The sequence below is a fragment of the Temnothorax nylanderi genome, unplaced genomic scaffold (genome assembly GCF_030848795.1).
Source record: "Temnothorax nylanderi isolate EJ_2023f unplaced genomic scaffold, tnyl_v1.0 TNYL_tig0036_pilon, whole genome shotgun sequence".
NCBI lineage: Eukaryota > Metazoa > Arthropoda > Insecta > Hymenoptera > Formicidae > Temnothorax > Temnothorax nylanderi.
The window spans coordinates 826,677-853,526 of record NW_027249098.1 but is presented as its reverse complement, the minus strand read 5'-3'; the positions used below and the strand labels follow the sequence as shown (position 1 = coordinate 853,526).

General features: G+C 43.3%; 1 protein-coding gene across 2 annotated transcripts in view; it reads left to right on the top strand.

Annotated features, from left to right (window-relative positions):
* The first annotated feature begins 4,834 nt into the window (after positions 1-4,834).
* The window catches only part of LOC139771162 (uncharacterized), a 162,788-nt gene continuing 140,772 nt past the window's right edge, over positions 4,835-26,850 (top strand). For both annotated transcript variants that reach the window (XM_071703714.1, XM_071703713.1), the window contains exon 1: positions 4,835-6,232. In XM_071703714.1, coding sequence (XP_071559815.1) covers positions 6,193-6,232 — 40 coding nt within the window. In that variant the 5' untranslated portion in view covers positions 4,835-6,192. The remainder of the gene's footprint in view (positions 6,233-26,850) is intronic.

Below are 26,850 nucleotides of genomic sequence, written 5' to 3'. Positions count from 1 at the left end.
AGAAGATAATAAAATCGTAATTAGATCGTCTCACTTCTACCAATTCGCCAGATTAGGTGAAACTCGAATTCCAGTGGGAACATGCTTGTTAGGAACAGGATTTTTGCCAAACATATCTATATAAGGAATCGTACGCTTCAGATTACTTTATCTTACTTAGTACAAGGTTAATTTATAGCAGCTATTATGGCTAGGGCGTCTATTAACTTGAAACATTAAAACTTTATATGTGTATTCTGAACAAATTTAAATACTTGATGTTTAATATAATGATATTAAAAACCTATGCTTAAAATTTTTAATCTTCCGAAATTTGATACAAAAGAAATGTAACTTAAGAATTTTAATATATGAATGATAAGCAGAAGTGAAATTTCGCTAAATATTGTAAATACTCTGTGATATTGAAAATTTTACTCTTGATATCCATACTGAGCAATTTATTCATGGATGTAACAGCGACGGAAGGGCAGGGGGATGAGCCGTGATCGTTACAAAAACACCCTCGGAACGGTCGGCTGCTGTCCGTTTGATTCACCGTTTCCTGCGATCGTCGTATTTTTGTCCGCGCGTGCCTCCACTTCGTTTCTTTCGGTGCTGTCTCTCGCCTCGTCCTTTTTCCGCACTCTCTCATACCCCCCCTGCACTATCTACGACCCTGTCGTATTTTCTTACGCCTTCAACCCTTCCTTTTTTTCGTTCGCAACGCTCGGCCCTCCCACGCGACGCGAAGAAAACACCTCGCTTATCCGTGTGCGTGGCTACGAAATGGTGAAGGCATACGCGCGCGCGCGCGCGCGCGTGGAGGTGAACCTTACGTAGGTTTAATGAGCGCTATTATGACCTAGTTGCACTCGACATCGTGCACATAAATCCTCGCGGTACATTAATCCTCGAGAATCTCGAACTCTCCCGAGTGGTACCCGACGCACGCGAGCAGGCCGCGGAGAATTTATTAATCGTTCAAGAAAGAAAAAACGAAGTCCCCGGCGCAGAAGAAGGATGATCGCACGCGTCCGGAAGCGATGAGCGTGGACTGCCACCGCGACGCGAAAAATTAAGAGATCCGTGAGAAGATCTTCGCGCAACTCGCGTCCATAAATAACCGGATGACTCGAGATTTCGGAAACACATAGATATGTTTATTATATATGCCTCATATTTTGAGTCACGGTATAGTACGGTTTTAATCATTAATTAATTGAGATATCGCAGATTATTTACTAATTATGTTAACTACTGATTGCTAATTATCTCATTGGAAATTTGTATATAAGACTGAACTTGGAATTTCCAAGATGTTTTCAATATTCAGGAAACTTATTTCCAGAACGGTATTTAACGAGGTATTTAATTATCTCTCTGCTTAATTCCGCGAACATTTCTCTGCGTGGGAGTTTAATTTAACTTTAAAGGAGTATTTCGTACTTCTTCGAGCCTTCTTCGAAAGGATCTTCGGTACTACGCCACAAAGATACACGGCGTACAACGAGTAAAGGAAAAAAAAAAGAAAGAAGAAAAGGCATGGCCGCGAAGAAATACAAGAAAAGGTGAAAAATAAATCTACTCTGCCGCTCACGCCTCTCCTCGCGCCTTTATCTCTCGTCATCGCTTTCTCCCTGGCGGCGTGATTTACACCTGGGTTGTCTTCCTTAATTAGGTTAAGGCTCTTTGGTCCTGCTGTTGCTCGCTCACCAGAAAGGAAGACGAAAGAGGCGCGGTCTGAGCTTCCGATTCGCCCGCGAAATTTACTCGACGCGCTCCGCTTGATGTAAAACGTCCGTGGTTCGTTATAACGACTGAAAGACCGCGGAAACTTTACGGATCTCGCCTAATTAATCGCCTTTCGTTAGTATCCTTTCGTCGCGCTCGCCGGCCGTTATTACGCTTCATTGGTACCTTTGCGGGGCCCCGCTCTTCGCGAGAAAGAGAGAAAGGGAGACGTTTAACGAAGCGTGACACGGTAACCGACGGTTTAAGTAGTAACCGCCTTCTACGCCCTGGTTGGTCAGCCGTTGCGTACTCGCAGCCACCGAAGGCTGTTCTAGGCCGTTTGGTAGTAACCGTTAGGCAATGTTTCTTGTGCACCGGTTACCTTAAGCGTTCATCTGAGCGCGCCCGTTGTCCTTGCGAAGATTCGAGCCACCGTGTATCTCCTCGAAAAACATACACGGCGACGTAATCGCCGTTGACCCGTGAACGTAAGAAGAAAGAAGAGTACGAACGCTATAATCACCGCGCTCGGGTAAACCTCGGGTTATTTTTTTCTCTTTTTCTCTCTCTCTCTCTCTCTCTCTCTCTGTCTGTTTCTCTCTAAAAGTAATTTCTTTTTTCTCACACGTTGATCGAAAAATACAGCGTTCTGCGTTCATGCGTTTGTAAGTCTGCATTCTTCGCGACGTGTTCACTTCACGCGGGTCGCATTTTTTCGTACGTATTTTGATAGGGTTGACGCCACCTTTATGGCATATTAGGTCGTAACTCGTGATATCTCGCCGCTTGATTTACGCGGGACGACCCGTGTTTATTAATTCACCGGTAAGGTACACTGTCTCAGGAGCGCGATTTAGTAAAAGAGTCGACGCGTTAATTCGCGGTAACGTGAAATCTCTGTAGTGCGTCGTGCGTCGGGATAAAAGCGGCGGCGAAGGTAGTCCGGGACATCGTGCCCGTTGCTCTCACTAGGGAAACTCCGAAATTTATTAACTTGTAAGGTACGTTCTTGCGCCGAGCAACACAGCCACCCAGAACTCAATAAAATGTACTTTCGTTACTTTCTCGCGGTCTCTTTTTCCTCCTTGTTCTCCACGCCGTTTTGGCGCACGCTCGTTTATTTGTTGGCCGCGCGATAAAACTTCTTTCTCCTCTTTCAGTATATCTCTCTTCCCTTTCCTTCTTTTCCCGTTTCTTCTTCTCATCCTGGTGGATCTCTCTTTCTTTCTCCGGGATCTTTTCATTTAAACTGTCCGCCGGTCGTAAGAAATAATGCTGGAAAAAGTCGCCGCTTACTCGACTCAGTTACGAGATACCCTTTTTAACGATCGCACTTAACCGTGCCTTTTGACGCTGACGTACGACGTACACAATCTTCGCGATTGCGACGGGAATTAAGCCCAATATAAAAATGCAGTCCCTTTGGTGGCCGATTGGTGGATACGTAGATACATCGTATACGTTTCTTCGCTTTAGAGCCTCCGCACAAGACTTTCGCATGGTAACGTAGTGTAACGAAACGTGGGTCAACGCACAAGAAACGTATCGGTTACGGCGTTATACGTCAATACGTTTCTTGTGCGTTGATCTACGTTACGTTACCATACGAAAGTTTTGTGCGGAGGCTCTCACCGATACGTTTCTTGTGCGTTGATCCACGTTACGTTACGCTACGCTATCATACGAGAGTCTTGTGCGGAGGCTCTTATACTGCACGATTTATAAGGCTTTCATATCTCCTCTCTTTCCTTTCGCGAGTCTTACGAAGCGAAAGAGAGCGAGAAAGATTCGGTCGTTTTGGCGATGTGTAACAAATGTCGTGTTATTGTAAGATCAGCAAGTATATACAGATGTTCTAGATGCGCGATCATATGCCTGAATTACGTAAGTTCGCGTTGTAGAAGGTCGGTGGTAGATTTGACAGGCGTCACACTTTTCGAGAATTGTTCTCTCGCTTGCTCGATGTCGGGCGGACGCAAACCGACCATGATAATGGCAGTGCATATGCTTGTCGCGATTCCGTAAAGTATGATCGGTACATTGGCGAACGGCGGCACGGTCTATGGTCAACTATAAAGGCCATCTGTTCGCTTTTAGAGTCTCCTTTATACCAGCATACGGTGACGTCACTCTCGCGCCGAGATAAAACGAGATGGACGCCCACTCCGCCACCGCGACTCGCGTAACACCTTGCACTCTTCTTTGTCGCCCCTCCCCCCCCCCCGCGCGTCGCCGCTCTCGTCCCCTTCTGTTTTTCGTGAGGAGCCATCGAATTCTCAACGAGCCACATTGACTGACGCGTATGTTATACGATGGGACTTTAACGAGTGTTCGTCTAATCGTCGTGAACCGCGTTTCGAGGAAAGTCTCACGCGAGACTGCTTTTGGCACGGTTCTTGCCATGAACGTCATTGTCGTTCGTAAATCATTTACTCGCGCTCGTTTCGACGCGTCCGTGGTGACTAGGCGCAATAGTAGTCAACGCGAAGACGAGATCCGATCGATCGAATTTATTTTTAGGGAAAGCTCGATGTTTCTTCACTTATCCATTATTGCTTCTTCGTTCGCGACATTTTTTTATAGCAAAAGTTTTATCAGAATTGCAGTATTATAAATAACGTACTCTCTCTACAAACAAATATGATTTCTTCGAGGCTCAATTTCTCTTGTTTTTATTAAATGGTACACTTAAATGATAGCATTTTATTAAGTGCTATCAATTTTAACCCATCAATTTTATCGAATATCTCTTGACTATTATAGTTTCAAATTTTTTGTACTTATCTCGCACTATCGTATCTAAATTACCGAAACTCTTTTAATGAAAAATAATGAATAATTACAAATGACAATGCCAAATAACTCGTGCCATTTGACCGATCTTCAAGAATCGTTTGCGATCTCGTAAAGGCGCGCCGCGAGATTTCGTAAGGCGGCGTTAACGCCTTCCACCGGAGGAATCGATCGTGCCTGGTCGCACGTTGGCGCGATGCCAGCACGGGCATCCCGACGCTGCCCGAGATGGTGGACCGAGTCCGACCGAAGGCAAGCGTCCCGGCGTCGGCGTCGGCGTCGGCGTCGGCACGTCGGACGTCCGTCAGTGCGCGTGTGACATGGCTGCGAAGCGCTACTACGGCGACCTAGACGACGCCCTCCACCTCGCGATGTGAACACACTCGCCCGCGACACCCTCGCCTACGATCCTTGCGCGACTCCTCGGACTCGCAGCGGTACACTGATACCCAAACCGATACGGAGATGAGTCACAGTGGTCGAACGCTACACAAAAGACTGCAGATAATGCGATCGATCATCGTGTGATTGATATTGATACGTCGGAAAGCAGGAAGAGGAAATCAGTATCACTCATAGGAAGATCTCTCTATCTCTCATTCTTTTACGTTATCGTTATCGGCGGTGCGTCGTGCCATAGTTGTACTCACTTATCGGTGATTACAGAAGTTCTCAATTGTCTGGAGATTCGTGTAGACCGGAATAAGAGACGGTCAGCCCCGCGCGTGACGAAAAATCAGGACGAACATTGTCTCGGAGATTTCTCTCGAGGCTTAATCGTTCGATCGATCATCATGTCGGGTCTCTGATCGTCGAGGCGTCACGGCGGCACGGTGATCGCGTGTCGAGAGACCGAGACGCGTGGACAGGAACAGGCGGAACGATGTAAGAGAAAAGAGTGCGAGGTGAAGCCGAATCTCGTACAAGATGGCAAGTCGGAAGGGTTGATCCTTAGCAAGTGCGATCCTTGTCTCGCGCGTATGAAGCACAACGTACCATTCCCACAGACAGATGAAGCTGCATTCCCTCGAATCTCGATCGCGGCGAAAACAGTGGGCGACTGTTTTCGAAAAATTGTACATAAATGCACGCATAGAAAGCATGCGGTCGTCAGCGCACATCTATTCCTAAAATCGAACGTTAATCACTTTATTAGTAAGATTCGCCACATTCAGTGCTGTCTCGTTCTCATCTCGTGGCGCCAGAGTGTGAACTATAAACTGTTACGCGGAAAGTCTCCCAACTCTCTTGAAACGCGAACTGCTGCTTATAGCAATATACATCGCCGCTTTGAGTGCCTCAAATCATATTAAGTTAATCACACTAAGTTTCCTCAGCGGTACTCGATGAAGCATAACGCAACTTCGAGCGGGAACATGGACGAGCGAGGATAATCCTCGGAGTCGCGATCGATAATCGATGATCAACGCGGATAGTGCATGTAATACGGCTGCGGGCTGCACGTCGAGACAATTTTCTCTTGTGTCTGACTAGGATAATAATTCGTCGCGCCGCGAGAAGTGCAGAGAGAGAAAGAAAGAGAAAGAGAGAGAGAGAGAGAGAGAGAGGGGGTGGGTGGGAGTTAGAGAGAGTGGGTGCATGTGAATGTGCGCGCTCGTGCGTGTCTATGCGCGAAGTGCATAAAGCGACGATGGGATATCGGTGAGATCACGAGGTCACCGCAGAATGCCTGAGCCGAGGGCAAAGCGCTGTAAACACTGTGACGGTACGGTACGCGTGGCTAGCTGGACTGCAACACGTCATGATGAGTGGTTACCTCGCTGACCCTTAACACACCTCGATCGCTTGCGACTAACATCTGTGTCGACTAATAAAGAGTGTTACGTTTGAGCCGAGATTGCGTTTCAATCCCATTAACCCCCTACCGCTATTGTGTTCGTGTGAGAGTTACGGAACGTCGCTTCGTCACGCCGAGTTTTACGCGAAGTCGATGAGAGTATGTAAGTCAAGCGGCGAACTTGGCGAACGAAGTAACATTTCGCTCGACTCTTTATTCGACTTCGTCACTAAATAAAAATATCTTGACTTTTTTTTTAATTTCAAATGAGAAAAACATAATGAAACTGATAAATGGAGAATTTTAACGGGTTGATTACGATAGTACCATTTAACTTGCGAGTCGTTTATCAGGTAACTGTTGGCGGACAACTTGACTAGATTTTCCACGTTAAAAGTCGATAAAAAACGAAAGCTGTAGATTTTTCACGAATGCAAGGGATACCAATCGGGATAGTACTATTTTATTTGTGGGTCATTTATTCCACGACTGCAACCGGACATTTGGACCAGGCTTGAGGCAGACCGAGACGAATGAATGCGTAAAGCGCATTCCGGATCGGGCGGCGACCACGTCCAACTGCACTCCTCCCCCTCTACTCATCTCGTTCTCTTCCTCGGGCTTTTTCTCTTCATCCCTCTGTCTTCGTCGTGCCCTTTTTTCCCGTCACCTCTTGCACTCCATTCTGCCAGTATTTTTACCCACGGTTATTCACCCTCTTATCTGTAGACGCTTGACGGTTGTCCACCTGTACTAACCATCGGTTTTTAAATATTAGTTCCGCGTGATTTTATCGCAGTCTTCCGGAAGCTCCGAATATTACGTGGTATTTACACGCGAATGGTCAACGGAGCTTTTAGGAAAATAGCAGTTATTTTAAAAATTGGATTTGAAATCAAGATCTTGGTGCCGGATTAGTCGTTTATTTGAATTTCCTTTGCGATTAAATTCCCCTGTAAACACCGAACCCTACAAGTATGCTAACGATCACTCCGATTCCTGGTATTGACCTACTTACTTTCCTCAACGATTTTACCCCGGGGAACGTGTTCGTTTTCTTTACTGCTGCATCTGTTGGTAGTTTAATAAACACCGTCGCAAAGTACGGCCAGACATTCGCCATAAGTGTCAAGTGGCATAGCTTAAAATGCATATCGTTCTTTAACTAGGGAGGGGATTGTTATTTCCAAGGAAGAAACTTCATGGATGACAAATGAACTGTATTTCCGTAGACGCTTCGAAGAACTTATATATATAGGCTGTGTGCTAATCGATTTTCTCGATAGTCGGAAATTTAAGCCAGAAAACTTTCAGCCAAACACAATGATATATGATGTTTGAACAGTCGAGCATTTCTTTTCACTCTCGTGGAGAAACTATTCTTCTAAATATCCGTTTTTTTTTAATTAGCTGTGGTAATTATAGAACTCAGTAAAATAGGTCAACTCTCACGTATAAAATGTCATATGTACTTGAATGTATAGAATTTTTTAAGCTGGAATTCAGATTTTTTTGTGGAAGTTATTCTCTTTTTTCGATAATTCCAATTTCTAAAGTTCACCCATGTTTCTGCAAACTTATTTAACTTTCATCGTGGATGTGCTTGTCAAAAACTTCACGTCGACATCCCATGAACATAAAACAAACGAACCGACTCGTTTCGCGAATATAGAAACGATGATGTGATCTTGCTGAAAAAGTTGAAGGTTACATGCTTGAGCTTTGTCTCATACCGAGCGCGTAATATATCGTCCATTTGCATCCACCTTTTCTCGTATATTTCAAAGAGAAATGGTAATCGAGTGACAGCGAAATTCTATTCTCGTTCTATCAGACGGACTTTTTTTTTATTTCCTCTTCTTTCACACGGTTATATAACACAAAGTTTATTTTTACGTTCTTTTTTTCGCGATGGTCACCGAATTCGCGGACAATAAGTATAAAATGGTTCGCTCCCGTGGGTGTTGACAATCGCACGATCGCGGGATGGATCGTCCGAGCCGGACGAGACGATCGATAAATCTCGATCTAAATTTATCTCCCTCGCGGGAACATGTTGCTCGTAATCCGCGTTGCTTTTTTCGATTTATGGCCAGCGCCTTCCGACTACAGTTTTACAGCTTTGCGCTATTGCATAAACACACATTATCGCACGTTATTCTGTAAATTCATGGCAATTATTCAGCCGCTATAGTGATGGTTATAGCGCTATCGGGGCACGGCGTCTCTCGTCTTCACGTATGTCTGTGTGTGATTTTTGGAGTTTTTTTTTAAATTTTTGGACGGTGTGCCGACGCGAAGTCTAACGCCCATCTCACGACGGCATAAAAGTGATTCGTAGATACGCGAATGGCTCATAAACATCGGGTCGAGCAGCTGTCGATGGAAAACACGAGCTATATTTAAGCCTGACCGCGCTGAATATCCCATGGTTAACTCTTGACAATAGATCGGACACGATTTCATTCCGCTCGGAGCCCGGCTTACGAGATACGTGCGTAATCGGAACGCAGATGTGATTAATCGTTTCCTAAAACCGACATTCCAGCTCGACCGGCGGCAGTCAATAGCAGAGCCAGGAAAGAATGCCGCGTCCAAATATTATGAAAGTAGGTCTAAGAATTTCGGGACATTGACGGCCGGCGCTGCTGCCCACGTCAGCGTAGATTTAAATGGCTTTTAAAGAGCAACTCTTTTAAGCGACTTCGGATATACTGTGTAAACGTTGTAAATCTAGGCCAGTCTAGGCGAGGCGAGGACGAGATCACGAACGTGCGCTAACAGGTGGATCGTGCATCAATTTTATCCATCCCCCGCCATTATCATCGGTCGGCGGCTGTTTCTGTTACAACTGTTACGCGTTTGGCTCATTTTTGCGGTATCTATGGACGACATAAGTCGTCACCTAGATCTCGTCCAGCGTGGCCCGACCTTCGGAGGATTCGCGACGAGAGGGTCGTTCGCGGGATGAGAATTTTGGCAGCTCGCGGCTCTGGACGACTCTTTCGATTATTTATCGGCACGGTATGCGCGAAACGTAGGCGGTGGTCCCCTCTCTCTTTCTAACTCTTTCCCTCTCTACTCCACCTCTTTTCCGTTTTCTGGCCGGGCTCCAAACGGCAGCGACACCCTTACACCTATGGATTTATTTCTCGTACGACGGCCGGGTATACGTGCTAACACGTCTACCATACTGACGCCTTCGAGTGGAAGTCTTACGTGCAAACGCCTACGCACGCACGCGCGGTTACAGGCTTACGCATTACGTCGTCGCGATTACGTGCATCTTTCGCGCATCACGCATCACGTTTGCGGACTCGGATCCACACTCACGACGTTAGTAGAAGTGCACAAAGTGTATTACGAGTCGATATTGCCCGAAACGTTTGATAAAGAAAATATATGTAAAGCTACATTAAATCTTGGCGCGTGCATAAACTAACATATTCAAGAAAATGACTTTTTTGCCTTATCAAACTGTGCTATTTACTCGGTTTTATTAGATAAAAATTGCAACAATCTGAAATCGTGGTCGTCAAGGCAAAACAGGAATATAATGAATAATGATACGCCTAACAAAAGTTGCGAAATATAAATTGGAACAGTTGCTGCCACGAAAATAATCCCATAAAATCGGAAGACTAACTATATGCGAATGTCAAACGTATTTGTAGTTGGCTATATATTGTTCACAATAATGTTATTATAATTCGCACATTGCATATTGTATCTATATATAATTATCATTTATATAATGTTTTATATTAATTACATCGTACAATATTTTCAATTCTAAACGTTATTTTTGTATTTATCTATAAATTTTACATAAAATTTTATAAAGCTTGGCGAACAACTCATTATATGCATAAATTAAAAGAAACAGGAAATGCTCGACGATTACAAAATTATAAATAGAAAGAATTGAAGGCCTAAAATGAATCAGACGCAAGATGCAATAAAGTATTAATCATCGCTCTTTTTACGACGCTAAAACGTATGCTTTTTTTCTGACTATTAAACAACAGTACTTTTATTTTTCGTTCTGACAGCAAGAGCCACGCGTTGAGCTTGCTATTTCCGTCGTCACGATTAGGCTTGTTTATGACGGTGGCACAGAATGAAAGTAATCCCCCCGAAATATGATGTTGGACTCTCGGTATATTTAACGGTGTACGCCGTTGTCGATTGATTCCAATAGAGTAACGTAATATCCGACGCTTCCTTCCTTTCCCCGTATACTTTCCTGCCTCCCGTTTGGATGCACACGCGCCGCGTTCTTCTGTTGCTCTTGGCAGATACAAGCGTAGTTTACGCTGTAACAGCTGTGCGCGCACGCACTTTGCTCGCGCAAAACATCGCTAATGGACCGACAATCCCCAATCCAGTCGGCTTAGGCGTATATATATGTATATAGTATGCGTTTTATCTAGACGTACTTTCCTTGTATTTTTTTTTTCGTCCCTGAAATTGTTATCGACGTATGAAAATAATACGTGAGCAAAAATCTGCACTCTGATTCCGTAATATCTGAATGTTACATGTATAGTAATCCTGTCAGGTACATTGTAAAATATTATTAATGATGTATGTAATTTTTAACCATTGTTCTGTTACGTTGGTACGCAGATTATTCCAATTATGATCTCTTTTTAAAACATTAAAGGTAAAACTATAGTCATTGTTTAAATTGAAATTAGTATTGTGTGAGACTGAATAATAGAAACCATTTCAAATAACTTTTATATTAATTTCCATCAATAAACTGTCGACTATGCACACTTAAATTCTACAGAAGTTTACTCTCGTATTAACAACGTGGAATTCAACAGGAAACCTTCGTGAAATAAGAAGTAAAATGGAAACGTTCACGTGCAAACACGCTTCCTTATCTATAAGCTATAGCTTCGTTTTCCGCAATTCGGCACGTTCGATTTTGTCATTGAGCCTCGAACGTTTCCGCACGCGCTGCGGATAGTATCGCGCGGCGTGAATCATCGTATTTATTACGCATGCCAATGAAATTCGGCGGCGGTTCGGTATATAGATATGCTACGTGCAGTGCGATGCGCGCGTGCATATGTGCGCGCATCCGATGTGCCGAAGCTAAACATTCCGCGGAGCATTCACCCTGGCATTGCTGTAAAAATAAACGGATCACCAACGCTGCACACCCGCCTCATCTCCGCAGAGGTCTCTGTTTCATTTACGATACCACTGAACTGAAGGTGACGTTACTCTTCCTATCGGCTTCCTCAAATCGGCAGATGACCTTCGTAGTTACGACATCTACGACATCTCGACAGAAGCTAACAGATATTATCCTCCGCATCACAAATTGAAGCCACCAATCTTAACAACGGTGTTCAGATCCGGTTCAGGGTAGATCTTGAAATCTTCGGACTTCGAGACACTCGAAAGTCTTCTTTACTTTTCGCCTCCTCCTCTAGTTCGGGAAATGCGAAAAGTTCCGCCAGCTTTCACGCGAGATCCGGCAATTCTCTAGTATTTTCCACGAAACACAAGCGAAGAAAAGAATACACTATTGCGTATATGTGCCAAGTGAGTCAGTGAGTTGGATGGCACACACGAAATTAGATCGCGTAGCTATTACGCGCGACCACCGGCGACGTCCGGCTGTTCCCGTCCAATTTGCATCATTGGAACGTACCTGTGTTGATTCAGCGGTTCGACGCGTTTCTTTACGACGTTCCGTCACACCTATTACATTGTCGTCTCACGTTAATCGAGGCTGTCGGTAATTTTTCGGCGGCGCGACATTTTGCAAATTGCACCGTACTTGTCAAAAGATGCGGTAGCCCCGTCGTTCGGGCTAGACGTCGCCGTTGTCCTATCGCCGTACATCATTCGCTATACTTAGAACGGAATGAGTGCCTTTTGCAGCGGGCAAGAGCGCCGAAGACTACGACTCATCACGCTAATTCACCTTACTGCGAAGTTCTTTTGAAAAATTGGACGAAGATACGTAGAAAAATTTGTAGGAGATTAAATATGTCAAAACAATGAAATCTTAAGCTTCTGTAAAAAAAAAAAAAAACAGGTTCCATAGGAGTTATTTAGTTAAAAATGCGAAATTTTATTTTATTTATTTTTATTCTTATTAACGTCTAGTTCGTCAAATTCGACCTTGTCGAATAAAATCGAATAGACATAAATTTTATGCTTGATAATATTTTACTATTTCGAGGTGTACAAACATTTAAATGAATCTGGACCGCAAACAGCGCGACAAGAATTAGAAACCTTCTGGCACCATTTTGACGAAACACCCTATATATACCTAATAACGAGACTCCACGAATGGAACAACAACGGAATCCGAGATGAAAAACGATGATTAGACGAGATATGACGACACTTGGCGTGGACTTGGCGAGGAGTCTAGGAAGCGACGCGGCTGTTGTAGCCCTTAATGAGCCCAACGTGAGATCAGTCCAGCCTCTTTAACTCCGTTGCTTCTGTCAACCGTCTCTGTCCGCTAAGAACTTTCACTGTCTTCTTCTTCTACTCGTCCTCTTCGTCTCCTCCTCCGCCTATCCACTCTCTCGTCCGCAGCACGTCGTCCGGAGGATGACCTGGATGGTACCCAAACGAAATACCACCTTCACTGCTTCCTTTTTCACGAGCCATTTTGGAGAAACGGTTGTCGCTCCAGCTTTCTTGGATTATTACGCTTTAGGACTACCGAGCGGAGATGATGCAACCTTGTTGTTACCCTTTGAAACGTAAACAACCGTACATAACTAATTTTTTAATTTTTTTTACGGAACTTTTGCAATGTTCCTGAAAAATATTTTAGAGAATTATGTTATATAAATGATATTTATAAGGATATATTTACAATTAGACATGCATTGCAATAAATGTTATTCTTAATTTTTCTTTTTTTTTTTAATATGTATGTCAAATGGTTCACAAACACACGCAGGAAGCAATTTTTTTTGACACATCCATCGCTTGAGAATATGATCGATCGCGTGGTGAATTGGCGCGTTTGCAACGTGCCAGAAAGATAATTGAATAACCTTACGTTCTTCATCGGTAATTCTGTTGAACGGATCGACGTCAGTGCCATTGAGTGCTATCGAGTGCCAATGAACTGATTTCTTCTGATATCCACGTAATCGACGTAGTCTCAAGGGTTGACGTACTCCCGAACATCACACGGCAGGCATGCCTAATCGACTGCAACGTCTATGAAATCAGCAGATTAATGGAATATTAGGCAATAGGCACAATTTTGCGGGATCTGGCACGGTATTTTGGCGATAAGCTTTCCCATTATCTACTTCCTGTTAGCGTCATTGTATGCACGCTAGCGAGCGGTAAACTGTAGCGACGAATTGGCTGCCTTCCGGACTGCGTTCTAAGTCGAGTTGGTCGACACGAAAGTCGTTTGCCATCTCGACGAACGGAGACGGCCAATTTTCGCGACAAATATTTTCAGGTATTTTTAAGCAGATTAGGCTAGGTAGAACTAAGTGGATAGATGACGGAAATATGTGTTAGAGAATATTTAGAGGACATAAATATCTGGGAGGATACGCGAACTACCGGATGTCGATAATTAGAAGGCATTACACGCATATGGAACCTTGTAATACTTCCTTTAGGAAGTTTAGCGATTTCTCGACGAAAATTTGAAACCGGACACATCTTTCAATTAAGATTATATTTCGCGCTATAATATCTTACTGTTAAACATTTTGTTAAATGCTTTAATTAGCTTTAAAATTAATATTTTGATAAAAGATCCATTTTACATATTTTAATCTATATATTACTTTTTAATTATATATTTTTATGAAAGAATTTTCATTTAATAATTTTGCTAGAGCATAACTAACTATAGCAATAACTGATAAAAGGCTTCATAAAAAAAAAAGAAATATATGGATATCCTGAATGTCCTTGTTTGCCTGTATATCTTGTAACCTCAGTTTGTCAAACGCGTGATGCGAGATAGGTTGTAAATGTTCATTAAATAAAGCCATATTTCGCATTTTCATAATTCACGGAAACAACTACGCGCAGCTGAACGCCACCCACGTTCATTGGACGTCGTTCATAATTCTTCGTTATTCTCTGTAGTCTTTAACATGGCCCTCAACATTTTGGAGTGCACGACGGTCGTCTATCTTTGACTCCCGCGCGCGCAAATGTTACTTATTATAAGTAACATTGTGAGATAAAAGTGTCAAGTGCCATTCTAGTGAGGGCGAATGAGAGCGGAGCGTGTATGACATATCTGTCATGGTATTTTGGCGAATCGTGAACTCAGGCGCCGCGAAATAAACAAGTTTATCGAGCCGTAGCGTAGCGTGCTCCTAGAAAATTAGACGACGAGGTATATTCCTGTCACGATGGCAGGTGTACCCTCCCTCACACTGCCCTACGACAATTCTTCGATTTGCTCTAAACTTCCTCTAAATTTACACCGTGTAGTAAGTCCGCAGAAACATCGAACAATCATATGCATATTAATAGTCTCACATTTTTTAGTTTATTACATATTAACACAAAAAAATACATCGATTATATAATGCATCTTTTTATAATCTTAATTTAACATATCAATTTTTGTGCTTCTGATATTGTCTTTAATTTGTTTTGATGCTGTCCGAAATTTTCACAATCTCGGAAATAACGGGCGCAGCTTGTCGCAGATCGTAATATTCGTCCGATTTCGTTAAAAGCCTTCATGTGTCTTAACTTGGCTCTCGACTACATTGTTGCTACGAGTTGGCCTAATTTCGAAAGGCGCCGATGTACAAGTTGGCACTAAGTCCATCGCGCGATAATGTTGAAAAGCGTCTAAATTCCCGTGGTCCGTGACAATTTTGAGATCGCATTTTCTCGAATAAGCTCATACTTCACGCATTTTGTGTGAGGATTATGACACGGCGGCGTTCCGAGCTTCGTACGTAATTAACCGGGTGTTCGTCGCGGGATTCAGCGGATTCGAATTCGGGAGTTGCGAACGTGTGTCGTGGATGCCGATATAAGCCGAGCCGGTTTCGAAATCCGGCGATTCAACGTGGCAATTCGAGCATCTTTATGCGACGTTCACGAGTTACTGAACACGCCACCCACGTGCGACCGCTGATTCGCTCCAACTCCGACGAAAAACGGGAATTTGTCTCGTTGCCCCGCGCGGGCGCGGTATACACGCGGATCGCCCGCGCCGCTCCGCACGATTGATGTCTTATGCGTTTATTCGATTTCGCGCGCAGATGGTGCGCGATTAATCAGCAAGAAAATATAAACTCGCGTCACGCCGAGTTACTACGCTTTTAGGAGATGGTCTAATGGCGGGAGCACGCGGAGGACCCTTCGACATTTCACCTACGCGTAGAGAGAATCATGTTTACCCGCGTTTTCGCGCGGCGCATTGTAAACCGATGAGCTGTTAGCTACGAGAACAACAACTTAACAGATATTTTGAACTTAATGCCGTTTCGCTCGCGACTCGCTTGGGCGAACGTGTGGGTCGCATTGGATACATATCACGTATCGAATTTAGTCGAGCATGAGGTTCAAGAACAGGCTTTAAAATGGAAACTCTGACGTAGGCGAATTTTCGCGTTTGCGTAAGCGGAAGTCGTTTGCGCGATCGAATGGCGATTTACAGTTCTTGAATACACATCGCGAACGATGCAGAAAAAATCTTGCAAATCCAACCGTGCATCTGATTCGTAACAACTAAAATTCTCGCATTCATTTCCTTTAAATGGAATATTTGTAATCGACTTTGCCCGTTTATCGCATTCGGTTCGATTGCAATTACAAGAGTCGCTTATCTCGCTCGGCCCGAAAGCTTGGCGAATATTTCGCGTTTGATGCGAGCGGTCGAGCTAGAGCCGCTTGCTTGTCCTTGCATTACGGATATTTCCGTCCAGAGTATTAGCCGGTATAAAGGCAGAAGGTCTCCCCTCTGCCATTCCCGGCATGGCCAGACGTTAGCGAACGCTATGTAAAGCGTCCGAGCAACGCCTTTCGTGCCCCTTTTGTGCCTAAGCGCCGGCAACGAATAACGTCCCTTTTTCATCACTAATACTCTACATCGTATTTATTTATCGCTAGATATAACTAATCTATATTTAATCACAAGATATTTATTTTCTAATATAAATCCATATTAATCCGAAACTATCGACTTCTAATAATAGGTAATGGATAATTAGTTTTTATAAAAAAAAAAGAAGTATACGTGAAGAATTATTTGATGGGAGATTTGATCCATTGATTTTTTCTAGACTAGTATACTTTATACCGTGTCGAAGTTTTATGGTCGATTAGCCAAATTACGGCAAATCATGTAAGATCGCTGTGATCCAACTTTTGTGCGAGGTGTGAGGCTCTCGACATTCTCGTTCCTAGCGGTCGATGCAGTTTGACTGCGACTTGTGACGAGAAGAGTCTCTTGATTATATTTTATTTAATCATTTGTTATCAAAGTCGATATTGTATCGACTTTGTCTCTTCGTCCGAGAGATTCTGTTACTTTTGGATATTATCGTGAGTTCCACGCAGGGTGTTGCGGGAGTTTGTCCCGCAGGGATGACTGATCTGCACAGTCATTTGGGCTTAGCAAACCCACGGACCCGAGCTCAATATGATGCGGACACTCGCATACCTTTACACGTGTATACGTTTTTGCGAGTGATAAGGCAATAAACATTTGAGAAAAAGTGCAAGCGAGACAATTTAATAATTTAATTTAAAAATAAGAAGAATAAGAACCAAATATGGTTAATAAGAAAAATAAAAACAAAATATATGTATTTGATAAATGGAGCAGGATAACGAAAACTAAAGCTAATTTTTTATTTATATCTTTTAATTAGAAAAATAGATTTCTACTCGTCGATAGGCGTAAACTCGAAAAGTTTTTCTCCCTTAGCCTGCAATCCTCGCTTAGCGCATCCGCGTGTACAGCCTTTCCAGAGTCTAAATCTGTTTTACAGTGCAGTTAAGGCATTAAATATATTAGACATTAGATATTCCATTATATAGCGAGTATGTACGTGCGTCTTAAAGTTTGCATTACCACTATATGATGCCTATATGACTTCAAGTTAATGAATACGTGTGCAAAACGCGAGATCAACTTGTCCTCTTTACACTCATTTCTTTCACATTCCAACATTCGGATTCACTGCAATCGCGATCGCGAGCTCCTCTCGGCGTTTACCAACACGCGTTCACAGTTTCAGCAACACCTCGAATCGGTGATAAAATCGTTAAAATATTTCGCAATTATGACAGAGGTACGCAAGTGTAAGTCGATATACTAGTAGATTTAGCTACATTACAATATTAGAAGCAAGGAAATTCCCTCCAAGCTTTTATAAAAGTTAATGTAGTACGATTTAATATGAAAAATATGTATAAACCATGGTTAAAGTTTTAGAGATAGACCTTCTGATATGCAATCTAAGGCAAGTAAAAATAATGAAAATTATTTTTAGTAATTCTAGATTATACTAGACTGTCAAAATGAACGGTCAACTCTGATACTTTTTCTCCCATTAATTTTTGTTGCCGTACAATAACTGATTCATGCTCTTTTAATCGTCCGTTATGCAAACTTTTATAAAACGCGGATTATTACAATTTTGTTATACATATACGTAATCCAACTTGAAAATTTTCGGAAATGATTCGAGCGTCTGTCGTGCATGTCGTTACATGTAGAACGAATGGGTGCGTGGGTATAGTCGCGGTTTCGCTCGTTAAACAGTGATCGATCGATCATTCGCAAAGTAATTCGGGGGCTATTAAGTACATTATCGAGCGTTGCGGAACAAACATCAACGGAACGAGGTCCTCCCCTCGTTCGTCGTTCCATCGCGACCGAGACGAGGCGAGAGCGTGCAAAATTGGGCGAGGCGAAGAGGTGTGAAGGTATGTGATATTTCCTTCGAAGGGGCTTCTTTCCCAGCCGAAAGTAATTTTCTCGCCGTCGCAGCGGCGGCGTCGACGGCGCGCGGCGGCGCGTAATCGCGTACGAATTTCAGTTACAGAAAACGGGGTCCGTCGCCGCAAGCCGAACGGCAGTTTCTTCCCGTGATGATCGTTCGTTTCATCGCGATTATTATTTTGCACCGTTACCTCACGGGAGCACCATTGGATGCGCGAAGTGTATTTACGTTTATAATTGCGCGCGGTGTGTTTTTACCGTTAAAAATAATCGGGCACCGCCTGGTATTCGGTGATTATTAATTATCCGACGGTGCGTTTTCATCGAGCGCCCGCAAGGAGCGACGCGAAAAAAAGCGAGCATCGTACGTCTCGTATGCAAATTTTGTGGGTATACGGAGGCGACCGCGCGGCTCTCCGTAATCACGCGAGCGAGCGAGCGAGCGAGCCGCGCCAGACGACTTTTTGGTACAAAGTGCAAACGACTCTACCGACTACTTATACCACCAGTTCGTTCCCGATCGATGTGTAAACGACTCCTGGCAACGACTCCAGTTAAGACATTATCCCGACGGCGCTTTGTAAAAAACACGCCATTACGAAACGCACTGACGACGACCGACCGGCTTGTGTCTCATCGACGGACGTAATTTTGTACTTTCTTATCGAATCGCCCCAAATTTCGCCGTCCGTATCGCGCGGGATACGAGTTTGATATAGGAAACGATTTACGAGGCAACGCCCGTCGAGCGTGTTATTTTGCAAATAACTTCATACCCTATAAATAAATGTCACTTTCTTTCTCTTTTTCTCTCGACTTATCTCCTGTAATTTGTATTCAACATAATTAATTTAAATCGAGATTTAATTTATATTTTACGTTTTTAAAATTAAAGACGTAGTTCACACATACACTCACATATACTTTCTGCTATTTTACATAGCAGAGCTTTCTTTATGTACATCGAAAAGACGTATATAAAGCAGATTTATCGCATTTGCAGTGATTCGCGCGTAACGCGCAGAGCGGAGCGTGTGAAGAATACAGAGAGAATTTTCGAATTACTACCTACGAATGTTCCTGATTCTTCAGGATCCGAGACGTGATCTCATCTGCATGCTCGGATATGCGTTGGCCCCGGGGAACCCACACGCGTTCGAGGATTATGCACGCGCGTGCGTTCCGATGGGAAAAGGAGAGGCGAGAGGCGGACGGAATGGAAAGGGCAGAAACTCGTGCAAACATTTCACTTTGCGGCTCGCCGTGCTTGCCGCGAGCGTGGGCTAATATTTTTATTTAACTCCCGTAACGAGATCGCGCTCGTGAAATCTACGGGAATATTTCTTTTCGCGATGCCATCCCCCGCTATTTTTACGCGCGAACGCGGCCGCGGATTGTTATGCGACGCGTGTCGAAGTCGCGTCGGGTGCGAAAATCCGAGATATATACGTAATTTCAGCGTGTAACGCCTTCATGGATTCTGCCATTTATTACGTGAAACTTGACACTGTCCGTCGCGTTCCCGTAGACCGCCCGCCATTCGATGCAAGAAATAGAAAATTAGAACATATCGCGGTCTAGGAACACAAAAAAATTTATCGCAATTTTAACAGTCTCGAAAACACGACGATATTTTTTTCGCACAGCTGTAGTTTCTCAACGAACTGAGCCTAAATTCGAGGAGATACTTCTTTCTCGCGTAATCGTTATTCGTTGTTTTTATCTCGTCGTTAAATTATTCTTGTGACTAGGTATGACGGTCTGTGCTAGATGGTTCGAGTACAATAACTCAATTCGACGTCTCCTCAGAATTTTATTTATTGGCGCATCCAGATATCTTTCTTGCCGGAGATTCGTTATCTGACATTTTCATTCGGTAGAGAAAAGAGGGATAAAATAGCGGCGCGGTGAAATTACTCAACGCAAATAAGAGCGACATTCTTGAACGCATTAATGAAGTCTGGGAATGTATTTTTTTCTCTCCGACGAACCATTTACACGTCGCGTTTACGCGTTTTACGGCAGCCGCCTGTCGCCGGGCAAAAGATCGATGGACCAACGACAGCGGCCGAATTTAGGTATCCGTGAAGCGCGATGAAATGTGGCGGGCAGGTGGCGTGAAAAAAATGGAAGAGTCTCAGATCGACGATTTCTTTATTCGCCGAAACGCGAATAGGCTCACGGGCGCGAGAGGCTCGACTTTCTCTTATTCATGGGTGAAGAAGAAGCTCCGTAATCGCGCGAGGCGTTGATTTCATAAAGCTGTCGTCGCCGTCGCTCCCCCGTACAGAAATCACGGGCGATGCACGGCCGCGGTGGAAAGTAAATATTAAGGCAAGAGAGGGGAGAAAGGAGAGAGATAAACCCCGATACGCCGATAGTTCGACCGGCTGAGTCATTGTTCATTAATTTTCTTGTTCGCTCCTTCGTTCGCTCTCGACCACTCGTTTATCGTGCCAAAGTATCTCGCGATTCATTTCACTCGCTCATTTTGAGCTTAATGCCTAATATTATCGTATTTTTAAAGTTACGGTACGTATTGATGGTTATAATTAGTGAATGAGCTTATGTGCGTGAACATATCGTCAGATATTAATTACTTTTTTATCTCATATCTATCCGTCACAGTATCAAATGATAAATATTTTTGTTTTCCTGGTTTTTCCCGGTAGTCTCTAAGTGCCTTATCACTTCCCTGATATTAACAACTTGTATCTAATCATAGGAGTTTTCATCGTAACAGATTATCGCGTTTGATTCAATAATCGCGCGCGATGATGAACGATGGACGGTTGTAGGCAAATGCGAAAGGTGTCGGCAGGGCGAGGAGAAAGAGGAAAGCTATGGGCAGACGAGGAGACGTTGGTCGGTAAGCGCGCCTGGTCCAACTTCCCCCTTGATCCGCCTAGCGAGACCGTTAGGCTAACTTGGGCGTTCTATTTGCGTCTTTGACTTCTTACGTCTCACTCCCCCTCATCTCCCTCCACCTTGCCTGCCTGCCTCCCGTTTTCCTCTTCAGCATCCCTCGGAGAACCCTCCTCGCTCTAGCAACGGCCGGTCAGCAACGCGGTCAAACCCAACCCGAATTACCGTTGCTATCGAGCGGAAAACATCAAAACATTCCTAAGCTTTCGATTCGCTCCGCTTTCACCTGTACGTAAGCACTCAATCTTTGTCACGTGCAGTTTACGCGCGATCCGTCGCGCTCGCAGTTTAAAGTACAGGAAGTATTGACGCCTAAATTTGATAGCAGATGTCAATACATATCCCGTTGAAAGCTCATACTAAGATCACATTAAGATTATGCGTCAGAGATTTGATCGATTTAGCCGACGTCATGTTTATTTGGTTAATTCCCAACCTCCGACGCGCAATCACAATGCTATCATCGATGCGTGCTCCGAGACTTAACGCGTATCTTTATATCGATATCTACCGATATCAATACAGCAGGTCTTGATATTTTGTACACGATGATTTCATTGTGGGATTATCATTTCGATTATTCACGCGAATCATACGCGAAGAATGCTAACGTTCAGAGCAGAAATTTTACAAGCATTCTACGATATCAACGAGCGCGCGAGTCCCCGACGAGTTCGCGTGCGAAGGCGGCGAGATTTCCCGCGGTGCGCGATCGTTACGAAATAACTGGCACGAAACTGGCGGTATCGCGCGCGCGTGATGGTGAATACAGGTAAAGGACATATAACTCTTTCTCTCTCTCTCTCTCTTTCGTATGGAGGAAAATGAAATGAGAATAATTTCATCATCCGTGACCGCATCCGTCCAAAATCTGGCCGGTCGTGCGTTGGTCTCTGCCCCGTTTCCGCGAAATCGTACATTTTGGTGAATCGCACGGATCGGTCGTGGAGAATCAGTCTGTGGAGAGTAGGTCTTACACGCCTACCTATACGTACGTGTGCACGTGCATCTTGCGGTGTATTTACATGTTACGCAATCTTATATACGCGCGAGGGAAAAAGTCTGCTTGACCCGACATACAGCGGCCGCCCGCGCCGCAAGTATCATCCTTTGAGTTTGAAGATGCATACTGCATCTGCAATAATGCACTCCATATATTTACCTAGCGCGTATATCTATCTGTAAGTAAACCATCGTGTTGCATCAAAATAGGGCTGTTTAAAATAATAAGAAACAATATCATATATTATTCTGTAAAAAGGTGGAAATTATCATTGAAAAAATTATTGCTTCTCTAACAATTTTTTTCGGCGTATACGGATTTTATACTTTATGTATCTCGGCTTTATTTATTCATTCTTAGTATAATATGATAATAAGTATGCAAGTAAATTTGATTCGGCAAGAATAAGAATGGGTCCGCCGATAACAAATTCAATCGATAGATAGTCGTTGGCCGTTGATACAATTCGTAAATTGATTTGCAACGGTATCAAAGAACGCCGCGAGTATTAAATGGGGTAACAAGTGAGTTTCTGTCGGGGCGTTTCGTTCTCGCGGGCCATTGGCAGCCTCCGCGTTATTATTTTAACGTGAATGTTCTGGCGATCGTCACCAAGATAAATAACAACGCTTACATAACGGACATGTAATGACTCCGTGGAGAATGCGTATGTCCGCTCTTAAACGTTCTGTTCCTCACCACGCTTTCCGAGCCCCCCCGTACTTTGGTCGCGAAATAGCTTTCGGCGATTAATCAGTTCGTTAAATCTGGCGGCGCGATATTCCGAGCTCGCGTCGCGCAGTCATTCAGAATTCTCGCTTTGTGTCTTCAATGACGAGCGCGAAGAAAAAGATTGAGCCGTTGACGGTGTCACTCTCAGTATCCGGGTAGTAAGTTAGAAAGGTGCATCCTTGAATGCGGTGAAAAACCGCAAACTAGCCGAGGGAAGAGTTTCTTGAAATTGAGGCGATTCCTGCCGAACAGTCCTTGAGCATGAAATAGAGAAAAACCGCGATCCCCCTATAATCTTAACTCGGGAATGTTAATCCCGCGTTGAATGTGTCACGAGGATCGTGAGGTCGGCGATTCGCGCGATCGAACGAAATCGGCGCTTGGATTCGGAGCGAGCGAGTGCAGAGGAATCGCGCGAAAACACACATTCTCTTTTGGATACATAATGCTCCGAATATAGAGCGGCCGTATGTAAAACGAAAGGGATCCAAGACGCGCGATTCGCGGAGATTAATCGAGCGGAACAAAGTGCTCCTCGGGTGTGCGACGGCAAAACGCAAATAACCGAAAGATGGCGACCACTTATGTACTACAATCAAACGTGTTTGCGGTTTCGCTGTTTATTGGCATGTGCGCGCGCGTAGTAACCGTTTATCATAACGATGCTCGCTTGCCGGTTCTCTCTCAAGGGACGATGATAATGTTCTATCGCCGATGTTTTCCAAGGATTTTACAACCAGCTCCGTTCTAGAAACGAGACGAACGCGTGACATTCCGTCGCGAATGAATAATGCGATGTGTGTCGCGAGTGACACCAATCTTGTTAATGTCGTACATACAAATGTCGCTATCACTTTGAGAATCAGCGAAATTCTGTTCAAGGTAGCATAAATGCTTCGGCAGATGATCGTTAAATTTATATCCTTATGACTTTATAAAGTAATACCTATATATACAATCATATCTTCTTTTCAAGAAGGAACACGAAATTATTAGCTGTCATATACTTATACATTCGAGTTACAATTATCAGCTTTCATTACGTCTTTCAAAGAATGATACCTGAAGAGTAAATATATCGTGAAAATAACATTCGCATTTAGTAAAGATATAAACTTATCTAACGACATTTCTTTCGTTACGTTCTCAACTGAGCGTTTGTTTAATATCGGTTCTACTTCTGCCTTCTAAATTTCCGGCACGAGTCTCACAGCTGACTACCGGCGGCTTTGGGACAAGATGAAATTTTCTATTTCCGTATCCGGGCAACGAGTTTGTCAACGAATGACTTTTTACTCGGACACTTGTCAGCCGGCACGTGGGCGTACATGGAGTCGATAAGGTACGTCAGCCTCCGTTAGAAGAGCCGCCATTAGATCCGTCGTAGAAAAAAAGAAATAAAACTGTACAGCGAGCAGGAATGGCTCTTTTCCGTTCCGCGTGTTTCGAAAGAGATCACCGTCCCAAATTCTCTTCCGTGTCGGAAGTCTCGCGTCAGAGTGCTCCATTTTTCATCGACAGATGCAACAAATAGATATAAATTTATTAGCTTTGAGTTCTCGTAGCATTTTCCACGACTCTTTAAAAATATGGGCAAAAATGGTTATTTTTAATAACAAAATAATTGATCGTACTTTATTAATCAACTTTAACATAAGAAGTGTTCGTATAGCGAATTGTCTATAAACGTTAGATAAATCCAATGTAATAATCCCGTGATTTATAACATTGGAATTTTTAGCATTATAATTTCTCTTAGTATATTAAAATATACATTATACACATATTGAAATTTTATTAGTTTTTATCCCAAAGCTATTCTGTCACAAAAAGCAAAAAAATTTTATTTTTTATTGAACATGTATTTAAAAAAGTACCATAGTAGTACCTTTCGCTACGCTCACATATAGCACTGGCACAAAGCGCTTGTCTCTTCTTTTCTATTCCCGTTTCTGTTCACCTGTTACGCAACTAATCCCCAAACGGGGTCTGCACTACCAAACATCCCAGGCACGTTATGCCTAGGACATTCCTTACACCCGCTACGACGTCGAGTTTTTAATATAAGCTACTCGTGAAAAAAATTTTTGAAAATCTAGATTTTTATGTGCACCTATGCCACTTATGTGATTTCCGGGTTTGCGACGTGTACGAAAGTACACGTCGAGTTTGTCTTTGACCTAAAAAATGCATAGCTGTATATTTCTAGTCAGTCGTCTTATGTCTTTAGCAATTTCCAGAAATATCTTGGGCGCGTTAAAACGCAAATAAGTAGCGTTTCATAAGTAACGTCTGATATATTTTTGCCATTCCGCAGACGGTTTATGATAACCGTCATCAAATCACGGCGTATTTTATCATGATATCCGAACAATAATATCCTTGGCTCTTATAACGATACAATATAAATATGCCTTTCGTTTCTTTCGTTGGCCATTCTGACGGGTCTGATCGTTGTTGATTTTCGAGCACAATCGACTTTTGGTACATTAAACGTATAATAAGAATCGCAATCGGTGACTTCAGAGGAAGGTACAAAGGGAGAGGCGCAATGACGAAGTGGGACGGTGGGCGCTTTCGTGCGAGCTTGTGCTTGTGCGAGTCGGCAAATCGAAGGAGCAAAGGAGCGAGCGCCGTTTAATTCTCGGGTGAGAGAAACGGAGCTCGGTGTGTTACGACCCTGGGCTTGAAATGAACTGCGAGGAGTCAGCGAATTTTCGAGAGAGCGAGTGCCGAGCTCAATCAGCCCGGCCCGGCGTAATGCCGCCGCCGCCGCCGCCGCAACCCGCCGCCACACGGATGTCATTAACTGCCCGTTCGAATATTAATTACCTGGTCAAGTAGCGCGCACTTATCTCGCGTTCTGCAATTCCTACCTCCGGGTGCAACCTCCTGTTACGTTCGAATGACATAATTATTAAAGCGGCGCAGCAGCAACTAGCTGTTTCGACTATCTCGACGTTGTTCCATCGATTATAGACAATGATATTGTTTAAACTAGTTTGTTCATCTTACGCTTAGTTTCTAACTCTCTATCGAAGATTGAAACAATTTTTTTTTTGAAGAGTAAAAATCCTGTTTTTTAATTAATTTATTTCAAACTTGGATAGACTTTTTCTTGGTAGCGTAATACATTAGAGTTTTAAAAAATGCGACGAAGTATGAGAATTATTTTAAATATACACGTATTCCTGTAGGAGAGAGAGGGGCAAAGCAACTGTCGATGGCGTTTTCCTGCTTGCATAGATCTTACATTGATTAATTCCGAGGGATAACCTTATAAATGATGTGTTCCTCTGGTCGTACCGGTTTTGCAAATGTGAGCGAATATAACGGCGGCCCGTACATTTGCTCCATTTTACCGGCTCTCCGGGGACAAACGAGTAATGGTGTACCGTCGTCGTTATTATTATAACGGGAGGCCATTTATTTCAGTTGTTTACTTTGGGCGTTTGCGAACATCTTCTGTCGTTGCCTCCTACGAAATTATTTACTTCACAAACTCATCGCTAGCGTTATGACTGCGACACGAAATCAGCGATCGCGGTTGGCTGTTCTACCAGCATTTGCAAATATAATTATAAAGCGGCGCCTCAAGCGACGCTGTTGACTAAGCTGTACTTTGCGCGATTAATATGAAACAAATATCTATCTTGAATCTTTGCTTTTCATAGAGACTTAAGATAATTTCTCAGTTAACTTTAACTGAGAATGTTTATCAAATTTGAGATATATACATATACATATACTTTTATAATCAACATTATCTTATGAAGCATTTACTTTGCAGTTTTTCCAAACTTGCTATCAATAATCTACTCATACATGTAGAATTATAATATATTAATTATATTATATCTATGTATAATATATTATATTATATCTATGTAATATATTTATAATTCTCCAATATATTTTGAAGTTTTCTGCTCAGTCACCGGT